This window comes from Mauremys mutica, chromosome 24 (assembly GCF_020497125.1).
Source record: "Mauremys mutica isolate MM-2020 ecotype Southern chromosome 24, ASM2049712v1, whole genome shotgun sequence".
NCBI classification, from domain to species: Eukaryota; Metazoa; Chordata; order Testudines; family Geoemydidae; genus Mauremys; species Mauremys mutica.
The window spans coordinates 1,976,910-2,000,407 of NC_059095.1; the positions used below are offsets into that span (position 1 = coordinate 1,976,910).

The following is a 23,498-nucleotide window of genomic DNA, read 5'->3' on the forward strand; positions in this document are numbered from 1 at the left end:
TGCTCAGAATTACTGAGTTAGAAAATCTTAGTTTTTTACAACTACATTGAAAGCGGGGCTGGTCTTTCTTCACAAGCAATCAGTGAGCAAGGAATGTGGAGTCATCTGTCCCCGCCATCATGCCCCTTGCACCTGACAGCTGGGGACAAGAAGTGCCTATGTGGTGTGCTGTGCTTACCAGTTTGAGGACACTACATCATGCAAGAGTGGCATGGTTTGAGTAGAGGACTAGGATCCTGGGACTCCCACAGTTTAATGTCAGAGGGGTAGCCGTGTTAGTCTGGTTCTGTAGAAGCAGCAAAGAATCCTGTGGCACCTTATAGACTAACAGACGTTTTGCAGCATGAGCTTTCGTGGGTGAATACCCACTTCTTCGGATGCACAGTTTAATGCTGGCTCTAAGACAGGCTACTTTTGTGTTCCTTGATAAGTCAGTTTCCCTTTCTGTAAAATGTGGGTAATATCTTCCTTAGAGATGCTGTGACGCTTAAGCAATGTTTATAAATTGCTCTAAACTACAAAAGTGCTGCTGCTTATTATTTTGAGACCATACACTGCCCCAACGATACCAGCGAGAGTATACCCCAGATGGTTTTCTATCTATAGTGACTCATTTGTTCGTCTTTGATGTGCCTCCTCTGTTGTGGTGTTGAAACAATTACTCTATAAGCCTGTAATAAATTCAGTTCTCTAACATTATCAGATCATTTCATAGAGAAATATTGCCCAGCATAATCCCAGTGTAATATTTTACAATTATGAAGTGGTATTTCAGGTTTCTTTTAATTTGCTGAATTTCCCATGTGACTAATGGGATTATTATCCTCATAAGCATCCTTAGTTTAAAAAGCTAACAGGTTTATTTGCTTTCTTGCCAGGACCAATTCAGATTCTGCCTTGCATCAAAGTACAATGACCCCAACTCAACAAGAGTCCTTTTCAGGAGGGTCACAAGACATGCAGCAAAAAAGAGGTAAACTCTTTGAGGGCGGGTGGTGTGGGGTGGGAAAATGGAAAATCCATTTCAGAACTTGAAATCGTTAAATGTTTTTCCCATATAAGTGGGACTGCAGGAGTTGTCAAAATGTGGTTGGTGCTGGAGAAAAATGCCTCAATGGCAGTTCTGGAGACTGAAGTCCAAAATAAGTAGAGCATTATCAGGGATAGAGCAGGCTTCTTATATACTCTATCCTGCCATTTTACTTCAGCCTTGTTTGGCATGGCCCGTCTTCAAGCGTGAGAAGGTAGTTTAGATTTCCTGGACCATGCAGTCCATGATTTCTATGCTGGCACTACTTTCGGGGCTTCCAGCTAGCTCCAGTTTGTAGTGATGGTTTGCATTATGGACATGTTTTAGAACTGGACTGAGATCACTATGTTATTTCACGTTGATCAATCATTTGGTGGCAACAAGTTTTTGGGTACCAGAGGTCACAGCGAGAGCTCTTTTCACAAAGAGAATATATTCCAGACGATTTTAACCAAGATTTAATACCCCCTGGTATTAATAGCACTGGTAACTCTGTTGGGGAAAATTGCTGTAATCAGCAAGGTTTCTTTTGGGCATTTCGTTTAGTTTGTTACTTGTTGATGATGACTGGCTTGTGATAAACATTCCAAGTTGGCAATCTCATAAAATATTAAAACAAGTGGCAAAACAGAATCAAATTCTTGAAATGAATTCTGGCTTCAGAATCGTAGGACTGCTACATTTCCTTTCCAGTAAATTAATCCAACAGCTCTCAAGGACTTTCCTCCAGAGACCAACCTTACCTCACCTCAAAATATAAAACTTCTAGCATTCAGATTGAAAAACACATGACGGTTAACACTGATCGTTTAATGTGCAAGCTCTCAACTCTAAATGTTACCTAGGTTCAGATAGTCTGATTCTCCCTTTGGGCACATGTTGGGGATCAGGAGAATAGTAAAACTACCCAGGCTTTTTGTTAAATATTTAGGGGTGGCTTTGATAACTTACACCTTCCATTTTTTAAAATTAGCCAGTGTAAGCTACTTGTGCTACAGTTGTCAAATAGCTATGATGAAGATGCAGTTCAGATACAGCACCATAGAGGGATCTTCTCCAGTTCTTATGGGTAGCAAATAATAATATCTTATACCTCAGGACCAATGTTTAGAAATAATGGGTTTATGTACTTATGTCACTACTGACAGGTAGCAGTAACCATTAAGCATCCCTGATGATTTTTGGTGCCCTCTGCTGGTTATTGCTTCTATTATCAGTTCCAAAATATATTGAAGGCCCTTTAATCTATGCAGTGAGATTTACAGATGCATCTAAAATGACTTTGTTTTAGTCCTTGAAGAAATACACAGTAATACTGAAATATACAACAGTCAAGTACACACTTTCTCCACTGTAACTTCTATTATGTACTCTTTACACCACTGTTAGTGAGCAGTAAAACATGCAATATAAATAACCTTTTACATAGTACTGCAAACTTATACAGTGATTTCCAAACATAGGCTCTTGTCCTGCAATCAGAGGCATGAACGTGGGCCTTTGTGCCTGCATGGAACCCAGTTGGGTTGTAAAGTCTGCATGGATGCATTTATTGGATTGGGGCTATAGTGTAATATGTCATAGCCTAGAAAGGTTTCTGCAGATGGAAATCTGCTTTGTATGGATGTTCTGTCTGTCGCTATGCAGCCTTGCTGCTTGCACGATAAAATTGTTCCCAACTTTGAACCCATAAATGTCCTGGACCACAGAAATAATATAAATTCAGTTTCTCATATCCCAGTGGAAATGTCTAGATTTTGCCCCATTGGGGCAACATTGGTAACTCACTAGAAGCATTTAAGTCTTGCATATCACTTACTTAAAATGGAGCAGATAAAAAAATAGGATAGCCTCAAAGGGGAAACTACAGGTCCCAGCATGCAGTGCTCCATCTAGATTTGAGCAGTCTAAATCAGATTTGGAGTAAAACTTTCAAAGGCATATAGGGTATGTCTTCACTGGGCTCTTACTTAGGTCTTGCCCCTGACATCCCTCTCCCCTCCACATACAACTCGCTCGCCCAGGTTTGATGCTTTTAAACTCTTGCCTAGCTGGCCCAACTGGGGTTACAGAGCTGGGTACAGCTTTCACTCAGACTGGTAACCTGCCCTCTGTACAGTAAGGACACAAACTGAATCATTCAAGTGCTGATAGTCTTCTAGTGCCTTCCCACAGTTCCTCCTGTGTGTCAAGATCACATAAGTTCTCTCACAATTAATTGGGAAAGAATCACTGGGAAAAAAACCATTATGTCGCCACAGCTGGGGTAGGTCAGCTGACTCGCAGTCATGGGGCTCCACTGGAAAGGTTGAAGGGTCCCCAAGCTTGGGCTCCAGCCCATTGCCTGAATATCTACACAGCAATTTTTCAGCCCTGCAGCCTGAACCCTGAGTCCACTGACCCAGGCCAGCCATGTTTTTTTTTTTTTATCCTCGTGTAGACATAGCCATAGAGTGGTTCACTTACTGCAGCATTGAGAGCCATGGGATATGCGCCCAGAAGTCCACATGTGAATGCAGCACCAGTGAGGTACAGTAACTTGGTCAGGGCTTTGCCATAGGGCTGCTCACACCAGGGCTAGTCTGCTAATCACCCAAGTTAACTCTGCAGTGAACGCAGTTCAGAAATGACTTAGGTACTTATCCAAGCCTTACTAAAAGTCAGTGGGACTTAGGCTAAGTCACTTACATGCTTTTGAAAGTTTTCTTGGTCCTAGATGGAAAAACAAATAGCTTTTTAGAAAGCTGATGAGCTACACTTGGGATGAAATGCATTTTTTTATTGATCTGGATATAGTTTTATTCTGAAATAGACATCTTATTTATCAGTTGAGAATAGGAATTGTTATTTAGGGTTAAAAATGACCAGAATTTTTTGTTCCTGCAGGATTTAGCAGATTTATAATATTGGGATGTGCTAACTTTTATTCTGTTTTCTAGTCTTATTATTGACTGTCCCTGGAATGGAGGAAAGCACATCTGAAACAGACAAAGCCCTCTCTAAACAAGCATGGGACACTAAAAAGGTAGAAATGCCAAATCTTTGTAAGGTCAAATGTTCTAGTCCAGACAATTTATTTTGTGAATATGTTTAGGTAAACATTTTGAATAATGTTGAATTGAAATGAACTTTGCTTGCTCAGACTTGAGTTGAAGTTCTGTATTCTGCAGCAAACCACCTAATGTGAGATCAGGGAGCAGTATATCTATCTCTGTGCCTATTGCTGTCAACTGTCTCGGGGGAAACTGTTTTCTAAACCTGATTCTTGGAAGACTTTTCAAATGCAGAATGTCACTTTAATGAAATAAAATGCACTCTACCTCTACCTGTATCTCTGCTTTTATTTCTACCACTCACCATCCTACCTCTTCTCTCTCTCCTAGTTTTCTTTTTTTCTGTCAATTTGTCTAATTGGCATTTCTCAAGGCAACTTCAGCACCCAAAACAATTATCAGATTTTTGTTGTTTGTAAAACAAATGGTAAATATTCAGGACTTCAGTTATTTTGCTCCTACAAAGCTGCTATTGTCTCCCTATTTTCCCCCATCAGCCTGGTTACTAGATAGATAGAAGTAGCAATGGTAGCATTTGTTTTTGAGCTCTGAATGTCTTTTTAATACTTACATGAATATGGATGTTTAAACAGGTCTGAATTATTGAATATTAATAAACTTTTGATTTAAAAAAAAATCTATTAAATTACCAATTGGGAAAGGATGTTTGGTTCATGAAGTTCTTCAAAACCAACTGAATTAATGATTTTCTTGAGCTGTTTTTTGTGTTAAAGTATTTTCAAAGTCTAACTGTGACTTCTCAGCATGGCAGCTTTCCCTTTTCTTCTCTTTGCTATGGTCTCCCTGCTTATCTTGGCAATTACATGTTTTAACAGTCAGTCCCTAGCAAATGTAATCTTTTAAAAAAGGGATGCATATTTTATAAAAAGGCCTGCATTTGGTTTATCAAGTGATCGTTCCCTGTATTACATGCAGATTTTTATTTATATGAGTAGCTAATTCTGCTTTATGATCACACAAAGTGATTGCTGCCATCATGTGGGATTTTCATATGAGAAGCCTTGAAAGTGACATTGTTGGGAAGACTGTAAGGTTCTTTTTCTGTAGATTACCACTGTATTATTCATGTCCATAAAGTGTCTAGGAGGCAAGTTTCTCTGAGCTAGTGAAACTCACTAAGATAGAAGTAGGACTTGTATTCTGGATGTACTATGGATGCCTGACTGTCTGGTTTATGACAGTTGGATGCATAGTCTTATATCTCATCTGAGAGCTTTTACTTTCTAATAACTGTTCTTTTTTAGCACAAAGATTTGCTAGCAAAGGCAGTAATTAATACATTACATATCACAATGTCTTATCAGGAAGGTTGCAATCCTGTTTTGTTAGAATGTACCCTGCAATTGTCCAGGCAGCTTTTCAGGAAAACAAAATGTGACATGGAACAGGAGAAGTCAGAAATATCAAAATGAAAATACTTGATGTAACAAACATTAGGGGTCAGAGTTTATATCCTGAGCTGGGAGATATGGGGAACAAGTACTTCCATGTAGCCCTCTTGCAGACTCATGGAGCCGTGTTAGAGAGCTTTGCGTTCCCCCCCGCCCTCCAATTGGTATGAAAGTTGCTATGCTGTGAAGCTTTTGGTGTGTGGCACTGTGAGGTAGGAGATCATAAGGGCTTAGATAACCTATTAAAGTTTTACTGATATACCTGTCTTCTACTTTCCAAGGTTTTTTCTAAAGCGCTACTTGCTTTTCTGTCCCTCAATTAGCAACTTTGTGATAGTTTGTAGATTTCCATTTATTTAATGTCAACACCCCCCACGTAGAGCGAGAGGCTTAGATTTAGTAAGAAAAATGACGTGGTCGATGTTTGCATGCTGACTCAAGCAGGAGATGTTTTACCCTTGCTCCATCTTCGTTTAGTTTATCAATGGAACTTTGAAGCTTAGCTGGCTTAAAGTCCATGCTGAGATCAGTTTTTGGTGTGGCACCAAACACCCATTTTGAACAAGAAAAGGCTTTTAAGAGCATATGAGAAACTGCTCTCCTTAGGTTGTTTTGTTTAGTAGGTTTCCTGTCTTTTTAAACAAATTGTTTCCTAAATGTTGTTTTGCACATGTCTGCCTTTCACAGTGTCTTTCTGTTCTATTTTAGACAGGGTCTTCGAGGCCTAAATCATGTGAAGTTCCAGGAATCAAGTAAGTTTGGGAGTGGGGTATATGGTTTTGTAGGGATGCATGTAGAAAGTTCACTGCCTGTACCTAAGCTTCCTGTTCCACAAGCTCTATTGATTAAGGTTCCCTCTATACTGACAATGAAACAATGTTAGCCAGGCTACTTTTAAACACTGAAAACGTGGTGAACGCTAACGTTCCTTGAAAAATGGTTTGCTTGACCATGATAACTCAGATGATTAAACCATTTTAAAAATGTTCTAGATTCAGTCTCTAACTAATTATACAGAGTACATGATTAAAACAGGAGACTGAGGGTCAAGAATTCTGAGTTTTATTCCCAGTTTGGCATGTTTTATGTGAACTTGGACAAATCACTTTACCTCTCTGTGCCTGATTCACAATCTGTAAAACTGGGGGCTATTGTCAATTAACGTTTTGTAAAAAGCTTTGAGATAATCAGGAAAGCACATCTCACACAGTGAAAGTTCGCTGGCTTTTTTGAGTTCTCTAGATATGCTCTCGAATGCATATTTCTGGAGTAGATAGACAAAAAGCCAGAGAGGTTGCCTGAATCTCCTGTTGATTTCCTTAAGTGATGCATTTTTGGGGGTGCCTCTAGCAAATCCTGACAAATGAACTCTCTTTCACAGAGGGAACTTTAAAAAAAAAAAAAAAAAAAAAAAAAAGGACCCATTATTGGCTAAATACTTCTCAGAACGTCCGTACAAAGTGGATTCAGTGCAGAAATCTAGGCGTAACTCAAAACTGATACAACTTTGCAGGTATCTTTGATATGTCTTTGTCAGCAAACTTTTATCAGGCGCAGAAGCATGTGAGTGTACAAAAAATGTTTCTAAATGACTAAGACACAGGAGACTGCATGTTTCCGTGAGATACCTTATGCATACATCAGGTAGAGTTAGTCTCTTAGACGTAGGCTTTTTAAGCACGCAAGGGATCATAATCACCCTGAAATGCAAAAAGTGTAGTTCCCTCTTCTAAATAATATGAAAACAACTGCAACCCCACTGAAAATATTGCCGTGTGATAACCATGGGTAAATGTTGAAACTTTATAATGGTGACCACTCTAAATATTTACATGTATATTTTTTACATAGCTTTGTGCATGACAGCTTCAGATAAACTTTCTTTTTGTATATAATGTGGGAAGTGTGCATGTAGACTAAAATCTGAACTGACTTTTGTTACTGTATTTTTTTTTTTTTTTAATTTAGCATCTTTCCATCAGCTGACCAGGAAAACACTACAACGCTGATTCCGGCTGCACATAACACAGGTGGCTCTCTGCCAGACCTGACAAACATCCATTTCCCTTCTCCTCTCCCAACACCACTAGATCCTGAGGAATCCACATTCCCATCCCTGAGTAGCTCCAATAGCACCGGAAATCTTGCAGCCAACTTGACTCACTTGGGCATCAGCACTGCCAGTCAGGGTAAGAACATAGCCAAAGGGCTAATTTATAGATTCTGTCAGTAAAAAGTCACTTTCTATCCCTCAACAGTTGTGTAGCATTGGTGAACATTACTAAACAGCTGCTGTGTTTCATCTCAAAGTTGGCTTCATTGGTGGTTGAAATGATTTCTGTGTATGCAACTCATATAAATCATTTTGGGATAAAGAAATGTAAATCATCATAATTAACTGTATTTTGCGTATACATACTGTGATATTCTTCCATCTTTCATTCTTGGCACACATGCATTATTATGGTTTATTTTGTATGACTCTTTCCAGGGTGAGATGCAACGTCCGCATCTTGGCAGTAACTCAACTCATTTTATGGGGTACCAGCCAGAGTGCACCCACATAGGGAAACCACTGCAGCAAACTTCTTGATTTCTTGTTTCCATTCCTTCTGTCCTCTCTTTTTGTTGTGGTGACTCTCTTGAGAGATTGTATCATTCCTTTACCTGAACCTACTGTGGACTGTTAGGCAACTGAATTAGTGTATAAGCCCCCTAAAATATGTTCTAGTCAGGATTATTTGTAAGCCTGACTGTTTCCTAGCACAAACTGCATTTTTTGAAGAGATCCTAAATACACCCACCTATGTAAGGCTTTCAGGAATAAACTTACAACCACTTGGACCACATTGCCTTAATGTTGTATCTTACTTGCTCTTTGTGTTGTTGTCATCTTGGATTGTAAGCTCTTGAGGGCAAGGACTCTTCTGTTTGTACACCTCTTAGCACAATAGGACTTGATGCTGGTTGGAGCCTCAGGGGTTGCTGCAATACAAATAATACATCATTAAAAATCACATTATCAGCCATGCTAGAAAAATGTCAGTAGATCAGCACAAATACTGTATTTTCAGGACCAGTAACCTTTTCCAGGCAAATAGCCTGAGCCAGTGATCAGAAAGAAAAAAGAATCAATCTCTGACTTGGGTTATTTTATTTTATTTAGAAATAACTCATGTTGCCTGAGCAAGCAGGCGCCTTATATCACTGAAAACACCATTAGCAAAGAAATTGCATTTTATAAAGCACCAGCCCAGAGGGCCACTGAATGAGTGCTGCCAGCATCCATTTCCTTATACAGGTTGTCTTGGTTATACTGCACTCTTCCTTCTCTTTCTTGTGTGGCTACCTCTGTTGCTGTTCCCTGTTACTTTGTATCCACTGTACTTCAGGGGCTGCAGAAGAAGCAAAGAAATGGGAAACATAATGAGACGGGAGAGAGACTGAGAACAGAATAATAGACGAAGGACAGAAGGGAGGAGAAGAAAGGTGGTGGTGCTGGTGCATGTGGCATGGGAGTTGGGATAAACATTCTTCTTATATGGTAGCCATCAGTGATCAGCACAGAACTTGGCTCTTCAGACTGCTGCAGAGCATGACTGTGCACTGTAGCAGAAAAACCTGTAGAAGAGGAGCCTGCTAATTCAGCCTGCTTAGAACCTTGAAGTTATAGGATCCGAGTTCAAATTGCTATGAAACCAAATGTCTAAATCCTTAATGAAATGGAATTGCCATTCTCTGCCCAGCTCTGTTTCTCATGGCTTTCTTGAAAGTCAGTTTCTCCAGCTGCTTATTTTTGCTGCTCTTCTAAGTTCCCTCCAGCTTGTTAGTAGCTCTCTGATGTTGAGATGCACAAAAACTAACATGTTGTTCAGGAAGCAGACTAGAGCTGTATTGAATGGACTGTCCTGTCCTTGTTCCATAACAGAATACCTAAAATTAAGTTCAATTGCTTTGGCGTGAAGCTGGAAACTCTGGGTGAAAGGCTTTGGCAATCTCTGTAGTGTTGCTTCTTGCATCAGCCTCCAGTGGGTACAGAGAGCACTTTGTCATAATTAAGAATTGAAATCCCCTTTTGCATTAGCTACATAGTGTTTCTATGAGTGCTGCCTTTATCCCAGTTTTTCAAGGATGAGCTGAAGCTAATAATAGGCAATACAAGTCAGAGCAAATGCAGAACCTTGATGGATGTTACCTGTTGAGATTGGTTGCTTTTGTGGGGAATTCATATTTAATGGAGTTAAATTTATTGTAATGAAAACTATTTGTGTGTCCTGTTCATCTACACGTGAACAAATCTGTTACACTTAAAATGAATCTGGTCTTGCTTTGTCCTTGTTCATTGCCTGCCAGTAAACCATTTATCTCCTTTCAAATTCAGCTGGAATAGGGCTGGTGAATACAGTGGGCAGAAGCATTGTTCAGATTCTGTGACATAAGGACAATGAGGGGGGGAAAAATACCTGTTACATTTATTACCCTGTATCAGAGGGGTAGCCGTGTTAGTCTGGTTCTGTAGAAGCAGCAAAGAATCCTGTGGCACCTTATAGACTAACAGACGTTTTGCAGCATGAGCTTTCGTGGGTGAATACCCACTTCTTCAGATGCAAGTCATTTATTACCCTGTAGTATATAACACTGGGAGGGGGGAAGGGCAGAACTAGAGCACACGACTTGGGGCTTGTCTACACTTAACACTTCAGCAGCACAATTGCACCGCTGTAGCGCTTCAGTGTAGACACTACCTACACCACAGAGATCCACCTCTCCGTGAGGCGGTAGCTAGAATTCTTCCGTAGATGTAGCGCTGTCTACGCGGGGACTTAGGTCGGCTTAATTAAAACCCCTCAGGAGTGTGGATTTTTCATACCTCCTGGTGGATGTAGTTAAAGTGACCTAATTTTCTAGTGTAAACCAGGCCTGAGTAACTTGTTTCCTTGTCTTTCTGCTCCATTTCTGCAACTCTGATGCACCATCTGGAGCTGTTGGGTTGTTCAATCTTGTCACATGAATGAGAGCCAGAAGCACCAATCAAACTATGGCAAAAGTTTTGGTGTCAGATTCTGTGTTGTCCTTGTCTCTCACTGATCCCTCAGTCATGACTACTCACAGAAACATGGGCTTGCTCCTTCAGTGCAGAAAGAGTTGGTAAATTACAGCAACTTGGCAGGCTTTCATCATAAGGTTGCTTGCTTTATCTTCAGTCATGAGAGCTTGAGGAATGAGAAAGTATCTCATTTAGCAACAGCACTTCTAGGGGGTGGAAGGAGTGTCGTCTAGTGGTCAGAGCAGGAGATGGCAGGGTTGGGATTGCCAGTTTCTATTTTCAGTGCTGCCATTTTCTTGCTCACTGACTTCAGGGAAAGTAATTTAATCTCTGTGCATTCAACGTACCCAGCTGTAAAGTGGGCATATGAATATCTATGCCACAGGGATGTTGTGAGGATTAGTTAACAAAGTGCTTAGAGAGCCCCTGATGAAAAGTGCTGATGCCATGCAAACTATGTAGGGGCAGGAATATCCCTAGTAACTGTTGTAGAGTGTTTTGTGCTGACCATTGAAACCTTCCTCATCTATAAATCTGACCTCTTATCCCAGTAACAAAAGAAAAACTCCCCTACAATGCAACCATTCATCACTGATTCATCTAACAGGTACTTTCTGCCTAGGTGCTTTGTATGGCTCTCCTCATTGTAATATATGAACGCCTGAGATTGCTTATAGATGTGGGCCCTCTGCATGGTTCCCAGAGTCTGTGTAAGGCTAAACAAATGTCTGTACAACACTTGAGATCTGTGAATGAAAGGTGTCACAGCATGGTAAGAATTAATAAACAGGATTGCCTGCAGCCAAAGGGAGTCCATTTGGCATGGAACAATGGTAGCCACAATGCAGGGTCTTGAAAGTGCAGGATATTAGTAAGGGAAATAAGAAATGGCTCAGGACTATGAGATGAACACAGATAACAGCCTTCCACATCATTCCAGGAAACAAAATTATGGCCCTGCTCGCATTAGTTTTTTATAAAATGACCTGACTTCATTTGCCCCTGGAAGTTTCCAGTGGTTCTCATGGGCTTTGGGTTATAGGTTAGTGGCCCACAGACTGAAAATCAGAACCACTTTGTTAGAAAGGGATCATCTTGCAGACCCCCTTCCTGTTCCCTGCACCACAAACGGCACTGCCCAGCTCCTCTTAAAATGTTTCATTCTATGAAGCATCAAGAAAGGCTCTGTATTCCAGTTTGGCAACCACTGGGCTAATTGAATGGCAGTATCTAGTTATACATTAACAGGAGTGATCAGCAGAGATGCTTGCAACAATCTCCTCTCCATCGTGGCATTTTCACTCCCAAAATCCAGTACAGATACGCTAAGACTTTCAGCCTGATGCTGCGTTCAGCATAGAATAGTGGCCTAGCCATATTCAGCACTTCACTGTAAAGTTTTGTAAAATTCTGCCATTTAGTCGTCATAATTTTACTTCATATAAACAAATTGTTAAATGTAAATGTTCCTGCGTAAACTGGTTTCTTCCTTTATTGGCAGGAATGACAACGACACAAGCCTCATCCCGGCAGCCAGCTGTCAGTCCCCTCTCACTGAATGCAGACTCCAGACGACCACAGTCCCAGCAGATGTCTCCTACGCTCTCACCTCTGTCACCAATTACTCAGGTAGGAGGCTGCTTGGAGATCTGGAGAAGGAATACATTTTGTAAGAACAACAAACCTTGTTCCACTTTGTAAAGTTTTAGATCATAGCTGTCTGTTTCTAACTTCATTCACATAGGGAAATGTTAGCTGCAAGGATGATAAACCTGTAGTCGCATCATTAATTCCATAATTTTCTCCTTTCGGTATGTTTGTAAAGTTAGTGTCATTATGTTCCTTTTTATAAATAAATGCTTTGGGGCTGGGTGTGTTTAAATCAAAGCCAGCAGCCAGATCTGAGCAATTCTACCGAGATAAATTCATGTATGCTGTCAGACAGTGGAGAAGACAGTTTAAGGAAACAGATTTCACTTTGTCTTCCAAGGCCTTGGAAGCACTGAGGAAAACATCTTTCTTTAAAGATAACATCACAAGAGTCTCTTGTGTTTCATGCTTCCATGTGAATCATGTGAGAAACTCCTTTGGCTGTTACAATTTTTGACCCTTTGATGCACCTGTAGGCTGCCTCTGCCATACTTGGCATGCTCTAGTTTGGTCCTTCAGAGGCTCAGAACAGGGACTTAGTAGATGGGTTTTCCTTGACTGACTGAATTGTCAGCTCTCAAATCAAACATTAACTAGGGTTGCAAACACACTTTTTATTTATTTACAACAAATAAAATGTCAAATTAGTCCCTTTAAACCACATCCTTGAAGGTTTAAATGCAAGTTGTTTTTTTTAAAATGCAAGACCTCAGCTAACTTTCCAGGTTGCTTTTGTGATATATAACACTTAGATATATATGAATATTCACTTGGTGTGACATTTTAGGAGTCTCAGAGTTGAACAGAGCTTTGCATAGTACATTTTCCTGTTTTCTCTTTAAGGCTGTGGCTATGGATGCATTGTCTTTGGAACAGCAGCTTCCACCATATCAGTTTTTTACCCAGACTAGTTCCCAGCAACAGCAACAGACCCAAGTGGCAAGTAGTCTGCCTCAGAATACCCCTTTAATGCAGACTTCTGGCTTACAGCGAGGATCACAGCTTCCCCCCCTCTCAGTCACGGTACCGTCTACCATCCCACAGTCACCTCCAGGCAGCCAGACCCAACCTTCCATGGGCATAGACATCAACTCGGTAAGTTTGGGCAATGACTGAAGATGATATAAGTGGAAACAAATAGCTTTCTTCCAGAGAACATGACCGTGTAGAATTCAACAGCAGTGTTGGCATGCATTGTCAGAGTTCTAACTAGATAGCCCTTGTAGCAGTTCCACATCCAGGCACTGTGTACACTGGATTCAAACAGTTTGGTTCAACCAGTTTTTAACATGTTTTAAACATATTATAAAAAATGTTTTAAACATAATATGGCCAACCCATATGAACCAGGCCAAACTGTTTAAACTACTGAATGTGATTTCTAAAACACTTGGTAAAATGGGAGTGGCGCCATAACTCTGGCTAACCCTGTCTAAATTCAGGCCCACTTGAAATAGTTTAAATAGATTTTTTTTAAATCAGTTTAACGAACTCAAGTTTGAAGCAGTAGAGATGCGTCTTCAGAGATATAGTTTCAGGCCAGCAAAAAACATAAACAGGTGGGTAATGAAGATGATGCGCTTATTCTTTGGGTGGATGATATATAAAATAATTTATAAACTGCCAAGTCAGAGGTCAAGGTGATATGTCAGTAGGGTTTATTAATAAAGGAAGTGGTTGGGGAAAAAATTGTCATTTTAAATGACACATCTGTGAGTTCTGAATGCCCTATGCCTTTAGAAGAGACGATGTAGATAAGTATCTGTGTTAGCATTGCAGTTTACAAGGTGTTAGTCATTTCATTGCTGCTTTCCATCAGCTAAGCATGGAGAGACTGAATTTAAAAGGACCATTTTATAAACATCTCTATCTGTAAAGTGAGAAGCATCTTTTGAAATTTGGCTAGTTTTAAGTTCTGAAAGACCAGACTTTTCTATACAATTGGAAAGACCAGAATTTCATAACTGAAAAATATTTATCCATATTAACTATGTTCAGGTGTCTTCCAAAATGGAGTTTTAGTTTAATTTTCAGACAGCAGCATTTGCATTTTAGTGCTCGTGTACTGCTACCTTCCCAGCCATCATATGTATTTATTTTTGCCCCAGGTGAATCTGGTATCCACAAGTTGAGTGCTACACAGTCCAGATAAGACATTTAACTGAAGTTTGATAAAGTCGTGCTAATCAGCATTTTCCACCCAAGATACAGAAAACCACAGATACTGTTTTTTTAAAGCACAGCAGTTTGTTCAAGAGGCATTTTTTTGGCTAACATTATTTCTTGGAGAGTTTGTTATAGTTGCTTTTAAGTCTCTCTAAAGAACGGAGTATACACATCTATATGTATGGTGGTTGAAGGGCAGAGTTAAACCAAGAAGGCAAATTTTTTCTATTACAAGCTGGAATCCAGAATTCAGAAGGTGGTTCAATATAATAGGCCATCCCTGAGATGATGTCCCATTGCTAGGAAGAGATACTTGGCACATTCTCTGCTGGTTCTGCTCCGAAGGCCAGCGAATTGCTCTCTGATTTCATTGGAACATCTTCTCTTCCTGGCAGTGGGGCAATACTAGCAACTGTTTAGATAACAAGAAGAGCCATTTCACTATGGAGGGCTGAGACATGATTGTGGGTTTCAATCTGGGGAACAGGTTTAAACCAGGTTGTGCTGGTGAAGATGTGGCTTCTATGCCAGGATTGTAAGGGAGTAGGGAGAAGATAAAGGTGAAAGAGAAATCAGTAGTTTGAAGGGATATTGGTTTCGACATGCCAGCCACTCAAAACAACATGTTTGAATGTTTTCTTTCTAATGTTTATGCAATAACTAATACAGATATTCTGATTTTCCTTCTCTGCTTTTCACATTGCTTTTCTCATCCTAAACTTCTCTAAGCCCTTAACATTCAGAATGTTAGGTTTCTCTTTAGAACTTGAAATAGTATACAAGTACACTACATTTTAAACATGGGTAAAAAAGTATTCTAAGCTACAGTGCGGCTTCATTGAAAGGTTTTCCATTAATCTTCATAGCCCCACTGAAGTCCAGCCTGCAGGATCTCAATATAATACCTGAATTCTATGAATCTTAAAAAAACAAACAAAAAAACCTTTGTCAGGAAGGTTTACTAACGTTGAGTTATTCTTTATGCATTTTAAAGTGTTAGAAAGTGTTATTAATACACCACTCCTCACTCTATAAAACTGTCTGATTAAATTACTCCTTGCTCAGTGATATTGAGTTCTTCCTCATAATAATCTTGGCTCCCACAGACACCATTATAGAAAGAGCTGTGTTTATTATTTCAACAGCTGCTCTGTGTCTGTTTTGAGTTTGAGTGATTCTCTTACCTTAATCCAGGGTACGTTATGTGACAGCAAAAAGGTAATTCTGTGAACATCTTATCTCACTAAGGCTAAAAACCATATGAGCATAGCTAGCATTAGCCTACAGACAGTGTATGTATCAGATGGTGTCTAGTTCATGCGGTGGGAAAGTATGTAGTTATGAAAAGGGTTTGTCTTTGCAATTATACACTTTAACCTAATTAATATACCAAGACTAATTCCTAAGAGTAGGAAGAAAAACATTCATATCACTTTTCTAAGGGCCATAGGCATCAAATTAAGAAGGAGGATGGGGTGGCAGTTGAGTTTGAAGGTGTCAATGTCAATATTTTCAAATTATTCCCAGATTGGGAGGCCTCTTTCCACACGTGTCTCTTTTATGTGTTGGCTGACCTTTTTTTTTAAACCGAAAACAAAACATAAACCAGAAATACTTCAGTTGTCCTTGAATAAGAGCAGGTCCCTGTTTTTAGGTGTGCATAGCTAGACACCAGACCACGCCGTGTTGGTATCTTGACCTTTTTCATGATGTTTGGGGCATTATTCACAGTCATAGCATACTTGCTGATCTCCGGGAGTTCTTGAAGATGGTCTCACCTGGCTTCCCCAGCTGTACACCAATAAGTATATAATTTTTCAACCTTTCATCAATCCCATGGTCTTTAATTCTGTGTTGTTCTGTAGGCTTCACTCCAGCAGTACCGCAGTAATGCTGGATCCCCAGCCAACCAGTCTCCCACCTCTCCTGTCTCCAATCAAGGCTTCTCTCCTGGCAGCTCCCCTCAAGTAAGGGACTCTGTGCTTCCACAGGCCTTGCTTCTTGTGTTTGTTTTTTAGTTGAGTCTTTCCATTACTGACCCATGGTTGTCTCACTGTAACTTTATGTGCTTCATGCATCACTGATGTCTCATCATGTTTGCAGCTTCATTCAGATACAGAGTTTTCCAAAAGTTGGTGAATTCAAACTTTAATAGAAACTACTGTTAAACTTTTTTACACTCAATTACTCCTTCATGAGAGCTCCACAGAAAATGAATCCAGAAAGATCCCTTTCAATAAAGGGAATGATGCCTCATAGGAAGTGTGAGTCTATAGCAGTGTTTGTTGGAGTGGCTGGAAGGGCGTGGGGATGTGAAAGAAAGTGAGGGGATAGGGAGGTCTGCCCAGGTGATTTGTGCACCTCTGAATACAACTCACATCCTCAGGTGCAATTAAAGCAGGAAACAATGGACACTTCTAAAGAAACCTCTGTAGAAAGTGAACTCTTGAAAAGGCAGCAACTCCAGTTCATGGCTTGAAAGAAACAGGTTAGAAAAACATTAAATATTAGTCTTGCAGGGTGGCTATCTTTCCTGTCTGTGTAAATATTAATTTATATGTGCAAGAGTCCCACAAATCATTGTGCCTGTATTTAAACAGAGCAATGGGAATTTAATCCACCAGCTGCAGGGCAACTAAAGAAATAGTGAACCAGTTTTTAGGGGGAACTGCTAATCAGGCAGTGCTGAGGTGGTTTAGAATCTCCTACTAATGCTGCTGAAATAAGTAAAAGTTGTTGCCCTTTCCTACATCCCAAAAATAGTGATGGGATGCAGGAGGGAGCACTCATTGGACACCATGAGAGAGTCTGACATTGTATTTCCTGTTTTCTGGTACTTTTAATTTTTAAAGGATATTTATAAGGAGAAGCATAATTAAAATAAATAAAATTATTTCTCCAAGTTGGAGATTCATCTCTCCTGGGCATTAGCCAGAGACTTGAGTCAGTGGTTTCAGTCACAACTTAGTGAACTCAGTAATAGATTTGAGGGTTAGGGCTGTCAGTCTGACTTTTTAACCTTCACTCCATTGCCACTGTAACTGATTCTTCTACCTGCCTTGTCTAGCCCTGCTTTGTCTTTGTATGGCTCAGAGTAGGCAAGAAAATGTACTCCCTCTTCTCTAAGCTGCCATTAGGTTAATGCTGCTACCAGACACTGATACTAATTCTCAGCCCTGAAATCCCCAAATGTAGGCTTCTACTGATAGTCCATTGACTGGTCAGTAACTCCTCCCTGCCTGCCTGTGTCCTCAGACCAGTTACCTTATTATCATGGGGCAGTCTGAAATGGTGGAATGCAGTTGAGAGCAGTTTTCCCTATTGGTCTTCCCTCCGTATTTAAACCAAGTCACTGCGATGTGCCTAGCAGACATGTGGTTCCTCCTCTAGCAGACATGTGGAAGGAGATGAAGTTTAATTACATTGCCTGTTTTACTATATGGCCTCTTAAAAAAATTTCATTTCATATTTGGTATATTGACAAAGGGATACACATCAGACCAATTTACAAGGAACAATTAATTAATGTTGGGGCTTAGTTTCCAAACTAGCAGAACTTGGTTTGAAGTACTGTACTTCTAAATAAGATGCTGAGATACAATTTGCTGTCTAACGAAAGCCAAATGGGAAAGATTGGAAAATAATTCTTGATACCTTGTTAAATTAGAAAACCTATTCTCCTTCCCACATCTGTAAACCAACAGGTGGGGGTGGGGGTGACATAACTAGCTATGTATTTTTAAGGATGGAGAGAAGTGATAGAAAAGGGTATTACTAGGAGGAAAAGGAAGATGTAGACTGACTGGTTGGGGTGGTGGGGAGAACTTGTTAATGGTGAGGTCTGTTAGATTCCAGCATAAATAGTTTCTCAAGGGAAGAGGTGGAACCCTCATCAGTTGAGATGTTTTAAAAAATAGGCTGGTCAAGAAACTGGAAGATGTAGTCTAGGGGAACAATCTTGCTCTTATTGAGGATGGAGGGGTGGGGTAGATGTGGCCTCTACCACCTCTAACTTCTGTTTTTTTGATTAATTTTAGGTAAATCCCTATTTTTAGTAATAGTAGAACCAGCTCTCTATATGTAAACTTTTAGAATATAAGTTGTTTAATCACATCTAGTTCATGCAACAGGAATTATTCCTCAACTTCCCGCCCCAAATCTATTTGCTATTCACTTGAGTTCCAAATGCTCATTTCTGATCTGTAAGGGATTTTCCATTAAAACATGAATTGAAAAGCTCTGCTTGTGGTTCTCAGCTTGTTTGCATGGCTCTTCATTAACACTGGCTTTGTTTATTACTACTTGATTTTTTTCCCTGACATCATTGTCTCAATTAGATATAAAGTTGCTTTTTTAGTAGAACAGCTAAATACTTGGGAAATATGGTATGTATTTCTAGACAATGATTTAAGCTAGGTTTTTTTTGCAGTCACCACGTCATTAACCAAGGAAGATGTACTGTTGACAAAACAGACCTTGTATAGTATTTCTGTAGGAGATGGGTTAACAAGATGTATATCAGATCAGTTGATAAATTATTTTTGGACCCTGAAGTGTTGAAGTAATGAACTTTCTGATTGATTTTCCTTAGGGTGCTTTACCACTAATAAAATTATTAAATAGTGCATTTAGGAGTCTCAAGAAAAAATTAATGTAGCTTGAGTTTCTGTGATTTGTTCAGAGCACCTCGTGAGGAACAGGAGCTAACACATGAGAATTTTGTCCAATTCGTTGCTTTTCATGTTCTACTTCAGGCTTCTTCTAGGACAGGAGTCACGATAACCATACTTCGGCAAGGACTTTTTCTTTCTTTTTCTCTTTCCTTCTTCCTTTTTGCTGTATCTTTGAAAAGCTTGCATTAAAATGGCAGAAGTTAAAGGAGAAGCATCTTGGGTAGGTTCTGTCTGGGGCTGCAGCATATCAGCTGCATTTCTAATGACCATTCCAGATTGGCGTGCGTTGTTCATATTGAGGATATGAAGAGGCACTGTTGAAGTTAGGGTTTGTATTGGGGTCAGGGCAGTCATGTCTCATAAATGAACAATGAGAGTCAACAAGGTACTGACAAAGAAGCTCCTTATTTAACATGCAGGATACAATTCTGGCAAAAACATCTTGTTACAGTACTTAGAAGGAAAAAGTGCTTTTATTTTTCACTTTTTGATCCAATTAATTATAACTTAGTTTAAGAATTCATGAGAAAGTGTTTGAATCATCCCTTTCAAATGTAAAACAATAAGAGTGGGAATATTCTGTGAAGGAAACCTTGGCTTTGCTGTAAAATCCTGTTGTTTCTCTTGAATCAATATGAAGGAAAAGATTCCTCGCTTCATTTAATAGCCAAGCCCTTTCTGAGAGTGACCGGAGACCATGATCTTTCCTGCCAGACAGGATTTACCGAGCATCAGGATATTTTCTGACTTTACACATCAGAGTTTGGAACATAGAACCTTTGGGCATATATTCAGTGCAGTTGGCAGTGAGTCCTGCAACCTGGGTAGACAAGACTCCCACTAGCAGAGTGAAAATAACAGTGTGGAGGTTATGGCTTGGGCCTTCAAGCCCAACCAACCCTCTAGGCTTGAGAGCCCAAGCCACAACATCCAAACTGCTGTTTTTTGTTCACTAGCCTGAGCCCTGCTAGTGCTGGTCTGTCTACCTGGCTGGGAGGCTTGCTTCTAGCTTCCTGGAACAACGCTTTAAGGATGGGTTGCAAGTATCCACCATGTTCCAGCATTGTGCAGGATTCATACAGAATGCTCACTACTCAGGAGTTCAACAGTTTTCTGTTATCTGAGTGCACTCAAACTATGCCCTCTGCCCTCCCACACACAATGGAACGGGGGTTCTCAGTATTGTTAAGAACAGGCCTGGTGCATATAGGATCTATTTAGCAAATGGACTGAATATGTACACCATGCTGAATCCCTACTGGGCTTTCCTCAAGGCTTTTAGTAATCAGACTGTGAATCCACTGATGCCACCATAGCTCAAGAGTCTCCCTACAGCATAATGACACTGGAAGATTCTGCCTTAAGGTAGAAAGTTCCTTTCTTTTGCTTTGAAAAGGCATTGTCATCATGTTTGTTTCATGATGGCTCCTTTTTACAAAAGACTGTTGGAAGGCTTGCTGATAAAAACAACCATCCCTTCTCCTCTTTCATGCTGATTGAAATATTTTATATATATGCATGCACAAACACAAATTATCGGTGCCATTCAGAAAAGTGTTTCATCTGAGATTTTACTATTAGTTATCTTAACTGTTGTCTGGTAAATTGATTTTACGTTCACTGTTGTGGACTTCATCTTGTGCTTTTGAGTATTTTGCAACTTTGCCATGTTAATGTCCTTAGTTGTATTAGTTGGTGTAACTGTATAGTTGCTAATTAGGTTTTTGCTTAAGATTTCTCATCATTCAACTTTCTGTGGGGAAAAATGATTTGTCTCTTAGCCTTGTGGTTAAATTTCATGAAATTAAAACTGCTTGAAAATACTATGCAAGACATTTAAAATACAAAAACAAATACATCTCTAAACATGAGACAAACTTAAGTAAGTTCTCTATAAGTACTTGTGTTGGAGATAGTAGATTTTCAACTAGAATCTGCAAAGTTAGATAGAATTTAAAGAAGGAATTATATTTGTGATTTCTATTATAGCCAGTAGCCTTTTGAGTAAATAGAAGTTGGAAGTTGGATGGTGTTTAAAAGTAAAATAACACAACAACTCAAAGCTATTGGTCACCTTCAGAATGACTGATAAATGGACATTTCAGTAAAAGGAAAAGAAGGAAATTAGTATGGTTATAGAATTCCTTCTGCAAATTTACCTTCTCTTGGTACTGCTGAAAGCACATTTCAAACCCAGGCATTTTAATAAATAACTTCTATGATCTGCTCTTGATGCAAAAGACTTGATACTGTAAATTGAGATTCACTATGGCATCTTATTGTTTTAGTTAAACCGCTCATTTTGTAAATACTAGGTGAGGCAGATGGGTAACCAGCCATCATAGGCATATTGATGACAGAAGTACTTACTGCATTATCATAGAATCGAAAGGGACCTTGAGAGGTCATCCAGTCCTCTGCACTCATGGTTGGATTAAGTATTATCTAGACCGTTCCTGATAGCTGTTTGTCTAACCTGCTCTTAAAAATCTCCAATGATGGAGATTCCACAAGCTCCCGAGCTCATTTTTGTTCCAATGTTTAACCACCCTGACAGTGAGGAAGTTTTTTCCTAATGTCCAACCTAAACCTCCCTTGCTGCAATTTAAGCCCATTGCTTCGTGTCCTATCCTCAGAAGTTATTGAGAACAATTTACCTCCCTCCTCCTTCTGACAACTTTTTACGTACTTGAAAACTGTTATCATGTTATCTATCCGTTGCAATGTGCACTTTGCTGCCTTAGCTGTTTTTGTGGGTTTTATTCTTTTCATGGAAAAATGTTTGTCTTCTGTGCAAAAATTGCAGTGGTTTTTTTGTTATAGTATATTTGCATAACTTCTGTTATAAAGCAGAAGCTTATGTATGTCCCGTATGGGCGGAAGCTTATGGTTTCCTAGAGCCTATATTTCTTGTGCTTCAATGAAAAGTGTTATACAGGAGGACTCTTGTGTTTGAAGAGAAAATCCAATATTTTATTTTGTTCTTTATTAGTTTTCCTTAATAAATAAATAATGGTATTTCTGACCAAATTTGATACCATTCAGTTGGAAGAGTTCAGTCACTCACACACCTTGGGTATGCCTAACTGTTTGTGTGACTTTCACAACATAAGGACTCTGTTTTGTTTTCAGCATTCTTCCATTCTGGGGAGTGTATTTGGTGACTCCTATTATGATCAGCAGATGACAGCTAGGCAGGCTAATGCCCTATCCCATCAGGTGAGCAAATTCATCTCAGATTTTGACTATATTTTGGCCATTCTGAGATTAAAATAAATACATAGAATTCAATTTATGGCTATTCTAAAGATCACATTTCTGTCCATATCTTATTACTTCTGTTTTAGTTTGTAATTGCACTGGTATTTCATTTTATTTGCTGTTCCCCTTAAGCATTATAGCAGGTGGCTTTTAAAGGGACTCTGCCAAGACTATTAGATTTAAACAAAAAACTTACTTGACAGTGATCCCATTTGGAAGATCTCACTTTGTGGGTGGCAACAAATACATATATCTGTAATTTGCAACCAAGGTGTGTGGGATCCCAAAATTTAACAAGCAGACCTCTATGCCTTTGTCAGACCAGCCACCCACTATAGTCCCTACTTTAGCTGTTAAATGTTCCAGTGTAGTTGAGAAAGTGAAATGGCTTCAGAATGGGATTGCACTTGAGGCAAGCAAATAGTTGGCTTTAATAGCATCAATCATATTGCTTTAATTTTTGTTGCTGGTTTTTTTGTTTTTTGTTTTTGTTTTTTTAAGTATTGTTTTCTTTATTTATTTCAAAAGTTTGACTGCCTGGTAGGATATTGTAGGCAGCAATTTGATTTGGCACAAGAGCTGAATTTGGCAGTAAACTATTCTGCAAAGCTAGGTGGAAATAGACCATATTCTGGTCTACAAAACCTAAAGATGAATTTGTTTGCCTGCCCTTATGAAATGTTATCTCCCTAAGTAGAGGTTTGTAAATTGCTTCACTGTATTTCCTGATGGCTAGAAGTAACTATTCCTTTGTGCCTTGGTCTTCAGCTTGAACAGTTTAATATGATAGAAAACGCCATTAGTTCCAACAGCCTATACAGCCCCTGCTCCACCCTTAACTACTCCCAGGCAGCCATGATGGGACTTACTGGGAGCCATGGCAACTTGCAGGACTCTCAACAGTTGAACTACTCCAGCCATGGAAACATCCCCAACATCATCCTCACAGGTAAGGCACTTGCTGACCTAACCAAACAGGGACGAGTAAAACTTTCCTTCAGGGTACTGGGTCATTTTCACTGTGTGCTGTTCTTGGTGAGTGGACCTGGGAGGGAGGAGTGAAGGCTGTGTTCTAGACTATACAAATGTTTGTGGATTTTGTGCTGGTGAAAGGTGCCAGACGCACATCCTTCATTTAGTCACAACATAGACTGTACTTGCAGTGACAGTGTTAGCTACTTCACCCCGACCTTCTAGGACCATCTG

At 39.6% G+C, this 23,498-nt stretch overlaps 1 protein-coding gene across 5 annotated transcripts in view; it reads left to right on the forward strand.

The window, feature by feature from the left end:
* Window positions 1-23,498, forward strand: part of CRTC1 (CREB regulated transcription coactivator 1) — a 62,068-nt gene that overhangs the window by 35,981 nt on the left and 2,589 nt on the right. For 4 of the 5 annotated variants that reach the window (XM_044998264.1, XM_044998267.1, XM_044998265.1 and 1 more), the window contains exons 5-13: window positions 879-973; window positions 3,970-4,055; window positions 6,204-6,247; window positions 7,464-7,684; window positions 12,044-12,171; window positions 13,036-13,287; window positions 16,224-16,325; window positions 22,164-22,250; window positions 23,061-23,241. In XM_044998264.1, the coding sequence (XP_044854199.1) occupies window positions 879-973; window positions 3,970-4,055; window positions 6,204-6,247; window positions 7,464-7,684; window positions 12,044-12,171; window positions 13,036-13,287; window positions 16,224-16,325; window positions 22,164-22,250; window positions 23,061-23,241 (1,196 nt within the window). The remainder of the gene's footprint in view (window positions 1-878; window positions 974-3,969; window positions 4,056-6,203; window positions 6,248-7,463; window positions 7,685-12,043; window positions 12,172-13,035; window positions 13,288-16,223; window positions 16,326-22,163; window positions 22,251-23,060; window positions 23,242-23,498) is intronic. The other variant, XM_044998266.1, reaches the window with a different exon arrangement.